Source organism: Oncorhynchus nerka, linkage group LG5 (genome assembly GCF_034236695.1).
Source record: "Oncorhynchus nerka isolate Pitt River linkage group LG5, Oner_Uvic_2.0, whole genome shotgun sequence".
In the NCBI taxonomy this organism is placed as follows: Eukaryota; Metazoa; Chordata; class Actinopteri; order Salmoniformes; family Salmonidae; genus Oncorhynchus; species Oncorhynchus nerka.
Window position 1 is genome coordinate 53,859,646 of NC_088400.1, and position 8,662 is coordinate 53,868,307.

The following is an 8,662-nucleotide window of genomic DNA, read 5'->3' on the forward strand; positions in this document are numbered from 1 at the left end:
ACGAAATGTAAACTTTCTCAGAAAAATCACACACATTTCAGAACAGTGACAATTTACTGCTGATCACAGTACATTCCACATGAAATGTCTAATTCACCAACAAACAATCCACGTCAGTTGCTATATCTCTCAGTCTAACCAAGTCAGTAAACAGCTTTATTGTCGGCAGCTAGTTCATTAGGATGAGCCTTGCCTGTCCTCCTTTCCCTCCCTAATATAAAACCATTCGATGGGACACACCACGTATATTGTACACTACATGAGTTGGTATCATTCCCAACTGCGGTGTCCCATACGTTCCCATTTGTGTTGGATGATCCTTTTGTCTTCTGCGTCACCACACGTCGCCCGACGAATAAAGCCTGTCTGGCTCCCAGCTTAAATATTGCAGCAAACTAAAAACCAACCATCAGACTCAATTCATTCACTTCTGCTCAGTGGTGCGACAAGGACTGGGGGCCTTAGGTGGGAAAGAGAGAGGAAAAAAAGTTCACTTCACACCATTGGGTGCCAAGAGAAGGGGAAACACAACTACACTGGAGCTCTCACTGTGGCAAGTTGCCCATTTGTTAACTTTCACCAATATTATATTCGTGTTTCGGGAATAATATAACCTGGCATTGATTATTTCTATAGAGTTTAGAGAGTTAAGGTGTTTATTGCTATGGTGTTTGTTGCAAAAATGTGCTTTTGGACTGTTGGTTTTAGTCATTTGGGGTGAGGCAACGAGGCATGCAGCGATTTTATGTTTGCTCTCTTTGGATTTGACAAAGAGTGAGCGAGTGGCTCATCATTGCTGTAGTTACAAAATGTTTTTAGCCACAGTGTAGCTAGCTATAAAGAACATTTTTGATTGTTATATGGGGATCGAAAAATGACAAAAGAGAGTTGTGGATGCAACACAAGGATTCTTTGCATTCTTTGTCGCCAGTTCGATTTATAACTTGCTTTTCTCTTCTCCAACCCTCAATATGTAGCGCTGATTGTTGATCATGGGTGACTGGAGCTTCTTGGGAAACATATTAGAGGAAGTAAATGAACACTCGACAGTGATTGGGAGGGTGTGGCTCACAGTGCTCTTCATCTTCCGGATCCTCATCCTGGGCACAGCCGCTGAGTTTGTGTGGGGCGACGAGCAGTCGGATTACGTGTGCAACACCCAGCAGCCTGGTTGCGAGAACGTGTGCTACGACGAGGCTTTCCCCATCTCGCACATCCGTCTGTGGGTTCTCCAGATCATCTTTGTGTCTACGCCCTCGCTGGTGTACGTTGGCCATGCTGTGCACTATGTCCACATGGAGGAGAAGCGCAAGGAGCGCGAGGAGGCCGAGCTGAACCGCCAGCAGGAGCTGAGTGAGGAGAGGCTGCCGCTAGCGCCTGACCAGGGTAGTGTGCGCACCACCAAGGAGACCAGCACCAAGGGTAGCAAGAAGTTCAGGCTGGAGGGCACCCTGCTGAGGACCTACATCTGCCACATCATCTTCAAGACGCTGTTCGAGGTGGGATTCGTGGTGGGCCAGTACTTCCTTTACGGCTTCCGCATCCTGCCGCTGTACCAGTGCAGCCGATGGCCCTGCCCCAACACCGTGGACTGCTTCGTGTCGCGCCCCACTGAGAAGACTGTCTTCATCATCTTCATGTTGGCCGTGGCATGCGTCTCGCTCTTCCTCAACTTCGTGGAGATCAGCCACCTGGGCCTGAAGAAGATCCGCTTCGTGTTCCGCAAGCCGCCGCCCCAGACCCAGGGAGGTCAGGACGGCGAAGGCCAGAGCCCAACCGGGGAAAAGAGCCTGCACTCCATGGCCGTGTCATCCATCCAGAAGGCCAAGGGCTACCGGCTGCTGGAAGAAGACAAGCCCGCATCGCACTTCTTCCCCTTGACAGAGGTGGGCATGGAGGCAGGCAGGCTGCCCGCAACTTACCAGGCGGGAAGTGAGAACGTCTCTAAAGTGTACGACGAGTCTTTGCCTTCCTACGTCCAGACCACTGGGGCGGAGGTGAGGGTCCTACCGGAAAGTGGCGAGGACGAGGGCTCCGCGGACCCTACCGACACGATAGCAGACACCAGACCACTCAGCAGTTTAAGCAAAGCCAGCAGCAGGGCAAGGTCAGACGATTTGACAGTATGAAAGTGAAAGCAATGTGAAAAAGCATGGGAGCAAAGCCTCACAGAGCCTTAACTCTCGCTGTGAGGGAAGTTAACATCAGCTTGTTATTCGGGAAAAAGAGTTTAAAATGCTGTGCAATGTGCAAGGAACCTTTAGTTTTAAAAGAAAGATAAACTTGTATTTTATAAGACAGCATTTTTTGTACAGTTTTTATCAATCTATTTAAAAGCTAACAAATAGAAAAAAGGTCGTTTTCAGCAGGATTCCTATCGTATACAGAGGAGGTTATTATTTAACAAAAACGTGCTGTTTTTTAATTCACATATTTTCTATCAAGAGTTTAACCAAAAACCAAACGCTTCCGATGTTTACATTTTTTGATTAGCCATTTAGCTTGATGTTAAATGTTATATTTCTATTGAACAAGTTGTTTTTTGCAATACTGTCAGGGTTGAGCGTGTGTGTATGTATTACAATAATTTCACATCTACTCACACATATACAACTCATTTATTTCACCTAATAGACCTACAGTATGTGTGCAAGTTGTATAATGTCCTTTAGATTTATTTATTTGATTTGTGAGGTGAAACATCACATTCTCATAGAATTGCCATCAAACATTTTTAAAAGAAAGGACCACTGGTTAAATGAAAATTGACATCAATCTTGGCATTTATGTTTTTAATCCACAACATGTATCAAAAAGCCTTGATAAACATATATTTGATTGATAACTATGGGAACCATGGAAACTACTGGGGGCAAAATACTTTCTTCCCTTCCTCTACACACAGCCAACATGATGATAAAGATCTTGTCCTATCAGCACAAAGTATTGTTGAACAAGAGAGAATAAAAGAGCAAACTCATATTCACAAAACAGGCCTTCCTTGACAAAGTTTGAAAGAAAACAACATTTTGATTCCATCTCATGAAATGTGACAACCATAAGCAGTGTAGCCAAAGTGCTCAGTTCGCAATGTACATTTCAAAACTGGAATTAAATGTCAAACTAAGGGCCTCGCAATAAATTCATTTACACAGTGGTCAACACGCTAACGTCTATCACGTTGGTCAGGTTTCGACACAGATCAACCAAGAGCCATATTGTCAGGCAATATGACCATCTTGCTTTGCCAATGTTCATATGTACAAATATACGATGAAGAGAAGTATTCTTTTAAATTGTATTGGTTATCTAGTTGATTCATTTGTGTTACAAATGAAGACTATACATATCAGAAACCCATTGACACTAATTCTGCTAACTGGACAGTGACAGAACATAAATGCTGAAGTGAAACAATTTACGGGCCTTAAAATCAACCTTGGTTTTGAAATACGGGAATATGGAAGTGCCTGAAGGATATACTTTCTGATACTTGTCCTCAGTCCGTATGAGCCCTTCCATATTGTGACGTTGAAACATCATATTGTGAAATTGAAAGTTGAACTGTGTGTCTAAATAGAATGTCTGTAATGTTTTGATGAGCGTCAACTGATTCCATGTTAACGGTGGCTTTTATTTCTATTTTAATTTTTTGACAAAATAATGCTATTTAAAATGGCGTAGTGGTTAAGGCATTGTTGCTCTGGGAACTGCTCTACTGTTGTTCATTTGAATTAAATCCCAATTCTATTTTAGGTTATTCAAACATACAGTTTAGAGAAATAGAATCCCCCTCCTATCTTCCTTCCTCAAAGTTTTGCATATCTGTTACCCATCACCCTACTTCAGAAAAACACCAGGGTCGTGTTGATTAGGCAACAAACGGATAAAAACAGACAAACAGAAAGGGAGTACTGTAACTGGCTTGGTTTCGATTGCCATGGCAAAAACATTTTAAAACATGTTCTGCTGTGTGCCCTAATGAACAAGACCCAGACCAGAGATCTGATGAACATTTCAATGGTGCTTTCATTCCAACCAAGTCCTGCCATTTTGCCAGAGGCCGAATGATTCAGCAATCAGTATCGCCATCAACACATTGCAACAAATAATGAGAGGCGTTTAGCACAATCACCAGTCAGAGGAGGTAAAGCAAACGTTTCTGAGTGTTGATATGATTAGGAAAGTAATGCTTCCGCGGAGGGGGGAGCATTGAGCCTTGTTCAACCAACAAATGCAAACCATCTCAGTATAGTGCAGTGGCCCCTCAAACCCCTGTCCTAGACAAGATGCTACAAGCTGCAAGGTTATCAACTTAGCCCAAACCTCAGTTCTGTACGTAATGTGAATGGGGCAGACATTCACTTCTGAGGGCTGCTCCAGATGGGGTGCTGTTCATTTGGATTAAATCTCATTTAAAAATGAAATCCAAAACGAATTCATGACGTTGGTAAGGTATCCAGTTAAACATTTAGCCATGCTGAAAGTAGTCGACTTTGCTGACCTGCTCACCTGCATGTCAGCAGGGAATATCTGAGGAATATTAGTTTCTTATCAAGCTGTATACATTTCCAATAATCAAGAGACAGACGAGGGCCTCATGATTTCAAACCTCACCAAAGGGTTAAGTGTCCTAGCAGTATCAAAGTCAGTCTTTTACTGTTTTTACGATCAAAATAAGTATTCTTAGTAAAAAAGAAAATAAACGTTTTACTAACTTGTAGTCCTATCTGCTCATAGTTGTGTGCAAGTATCATCTTTTGAAACTGTGAACAAATCCAATAAAAGGTCAGGTGTGGTCAAGAGGTGCCGCCTCCTTGTCTTTTCTGCATCACACATACAGACTTGGGTCGCGCGCACACACACACACACACACACACACACACACACACACACACACACACACACACACACACACACACACACACACACACACACACACACACACACACACACACACACACACACACACACACACACACACACAGTATGTATTTTAATTAGCAAGTATAAAAGGCCAATTCGTTGCCCGACAGGAGACAGGATGCTCTCAATTGTACATCTGTAAAAGTTTGATGGTTTTAGTAAAGACAAATTTCTTTAGCCTCCTGAGGTTGAAGAGGCTGTTGCGCCTTCCACGCTATCTGTGTGGGTGGACCATTTTAGTTTGTCAGTGATGTGTACGCTGATCAACTTGAAGCTTTCCACATTCTCCACTGCGGCCCCATCGATGTGTGTGTGTGTGTGTGTATGTGTGTGTGTGTGTGTGTGTGTGTGTGTGGCTGCATTCACACACGCAGCCTAATTCTGATAATTGTCACTAATTTGTCTTTTGACCAATCCAGAACAGCTCTGAAAAAGATCTGATGTGAAAAGATCTGATGCGATTGGTCAAAATACAGATTAATGGAAGAAATATGAGAATTCAGCCTCAGTGTCTCTGTGTGTTTCTGACATTTGGAAAGTTTACTGACAAATCTTCTGTTTCCATCAGGACAGTCATGACATGTTTTATCTGACATGTACTTCACTGGCATAAAAGGGTCGGATGGAAACCTGGTTACTGACTGCCAGCTCTGTGGGCGCACAGGTCATTCGAACATTGCTAAGATTGTTTTTGCCAGCTATTTGCTATGAGGGGGAACTGCCCCAACGAAATAGCAGGATTTCATAGGATAAATTATAATAGCACAAAATAAATGCACCGTCCTGGGGTGCTCAAATGTGTGTCTGTTCAGTCAGAACTTCTGGCTCTGCTCTAGTCTCCCTCCCACATGAGTCACTCGTGCCAGATGGCTTACTTCCACCCCAGTAAATTTGTTTTGACTTTTGATTTTCTGAGTTCGATCGTCAAGGTCCTAGCATGATGAGAGCGATGTGTTCTATATGCGCTATTTCTATGCTTCCTGGTCTTAAGTTTTGTTTTTGCTTTCGGTTTTGTACACCATCTTCAAACAGCTGGAAATACAACATTTAGACGGTAACTATTTGAATTTTAGCAACCAGCAAATGGCAGAGGGATTTCTGCATAGTGTATCTTTAACAGAGACTAAAAGGAGGCATTGTGCTGTTTTCAGGTGGTTTAGGGACCATCGTAAAAGTGCAATACATGTGATGGCAATTAAGCAAAAAAATATATGTTTTTGCATTCCCATGAAGATTACACACACTGCATAGGGCCTCCAGTCGCTAAAGGGCCCAACATTTTTATTAGTTACCTCTAACTACTAAGGGTGCTATATTTGACCCATTTACAAATATACTTTTCAAAAGCTCCCTATCCAGGTGAAATGGAAATGTACAACCACATAATGTGAAGTCACTGACCCCCCTCATCCATGCTACATTCATTAGAATTCCAGTTCACCACTTCCTTGATTTTATAGGCATATTTCTTCTGATAGGTCTAACTTTGAACACCTTTCTAACCATATGAGCTAAAGATATACAGACACGGGGCTGTGGGTTCCTTCAACTCTCCTATCAATTTTTTTTTTAAATGATTCCTCCTCTTTGATTCTCTTCCAAATAGTTTTCCTAATACAGATTTAGATATTAATTAACATACAGATCTGATGTTCAATAGCTTCATATCCACATATACATCTAAAACGACTTGTGGTTAGGTCTCTGACTACCCTCGTCCTTAGTTTGCCATGAATATTTCCTGTGATGGGTCAAATTGCTCACTGTCCATATGAGCTACAGATCTACAGACAAGTATGGTGGGTTCCTTGACCTCTCTTATCAAAGGTACACCTTTTTATTTATTTTGTATTCCTCCCCTTTGATTTTCTACAAATATTTATCCTATACAGCTGTGGTTAATAATTCATGTACAGATCGCATTTCCATTAGCTTCCAGTCCAAATTACATATACATATAAAACCACTTGAGTTTGGGTCTTTGGTGTCCCTTGTCATGTCCACTCCCACTCTGGGGCTCGACGTCGCCGGGCTACTATAACCACCGGTCCTGGCAACCCATCCTTACGCACACCTGGTAACCTTAATTACACCTGCACCTGATTAGGTAAACCTGGACTTCATCACCTCCCTGACTACTTCCCCTTTATATAGCACTCCGTTGTGATCACACACCAGGCAATATTGTTTGTGTTTCCATGTTTAGACGCTTATCTTGTTCTATATTGGTCTCCTTTCTTCGTCATTAAGGGTGTTTTCACACTTGTTTCCTTTCAGCCACGTTTTGTGAACTCAGTGTGGTGCACAAAAATGTGTTCAGATGATTGGTTTGCAATTATGCGATCGATAGGTTAAGATATTTTCACAAGCTGGCTCTGCTTAATTCGTGAATATTCACCAGCAAGCTAATGTTAGCAGTTTTGTTAGCCAGCTATAGATTGGATCATTCTAGATAGCTCTAGAGAATTACTAAACTACTTTTATTAAATGCATTTGTTAACAAGTTGTCACGACTTCCGCCGAAGTTGGTCCCTCTCCTTGTTCGGGGGTCGTTCGGCGGTCGAAGTCACCGACCTTCTAGCCATCGCTGAACCTCTTTTAATTTTCCTTTGGTTTTGTCTTGTCTTCCATCACACCTGGTTCCAATCCCATCAATTACATGTTGTGTATTTAACCCTCTGTTCCCCCTCATGTCCTTGTCGGTGATTGTTTATTGTAAGTGCTTGTGCACGTCTGTCCTGGTGTGCGTTGGATTATGTACCCAACGCACAATAACACAGTTACCCAATAACAGTTATTTCTCTCCTGCGTCTGACTTCTCTGCCGCCAGTTCGCACCCCTTACACACGTACCTTGTTTTCCATGAACATTTGTGTTCACTCTCGTATGAGGCAGGCAATCAGGCAGGCAGGAAAGGAGGGTCACCACTAGATAACACAGTTTAAGTCAGATTCCACCAGGATCACTAGATTAGGTTATACATCAAAATATCTTGAATCACGCATTCCTGCTTAGACGTGTTAGATGAAACAACTCAATTGTCTATTTATACCTCAAAAGTATATTTATCATACTTCCTATTAAAGCACTATTAATGACTTTCTTAGATGAATACTCATGATTTGAGTTGAAGGCACGCACAGTGATATGGGCAGGTATGGATAGAATGCCAGGGCTGGATTCCCTGTGTGTGTGTGTGTGTGTGTGTGTGTGTGTGTGTGTGTGTGTGTGTGTGTGTGTGTGTGTGTGTGTGTGTGTGTGTGTGTGTGTGTGTGTGTGTGTGTGTGTGTGTGTGTGTGTGTGTGTGTGTGTGTGTGTGTGTGTGTGTGTGTGTGTGTGTGTGTCAGCGCTGATGCTCCCTGTTTGCTTTGTGGGTCTATGTATCAACAGGATGTGTGTAACGGCATTCCTCCTCCTCTTCTGAGGAGGGGAAGCGAGAAGGATCGGAGGACCAATGCGTAGCGTGGTAAGTGTCCATAACGTTTATTTAAAGACCTAAACTGAACACTACAAAACCATAAACGTGAAACGAACGAAACCGTACCGTGTGGCATCAAACACACACACGGAAAACAAACTCCCACAACTCAAAAGTGAAACCCAGGCTACCTAAGTATGATTCTCAATCAGAGACAACTAACGACACCTGCCTCTGATTGAGAACCATACTAGGCTGAACTCAAAACCCCATCATAGAAAAACACACATAGACTGCCCACCCCAGCTCACGCCCTGA

At 42.8% G+C, this 8,662-nt stretch overlaps 1 protein-coding gene across 1 annotated transcript; it reads left to right on the forward strand.

Moving 5' to 3' along the window:
• Positions 1-403: 403 nt before the first annotated feature.
• LOC115129636 (gap junction alpha-8 protein-like) lies at positions 404-4,805 on the forward strand. Its single transcript, XM_029660228.1, has 2 exons — positions 404-553; positions 978-4,805. The coding sequence occupies exon 2, from the start codon at positions 993-995 to the stop codon at positions 2,127-2,129; it is 1,137 nt and encodes a 378-aa protein (XP_029516088.1). The 5' UTR covers positions 404-553; positions 978-992; the 3' UTR covers positions 2,130-4,805.
• The last annotated feature ends 3,857 nt before the right edge of the window (positions 4,806-8,662 follow it).

Excerpts from the sequence above, each read along its gene's own strand:
- LOC115129636 (XM_029660228.1), top strand. The coding sequence starts at position 993 with ATGGGTGACTGGAGCTTCTTGGGAAACATATTAGAGGAAGTAAATGAA.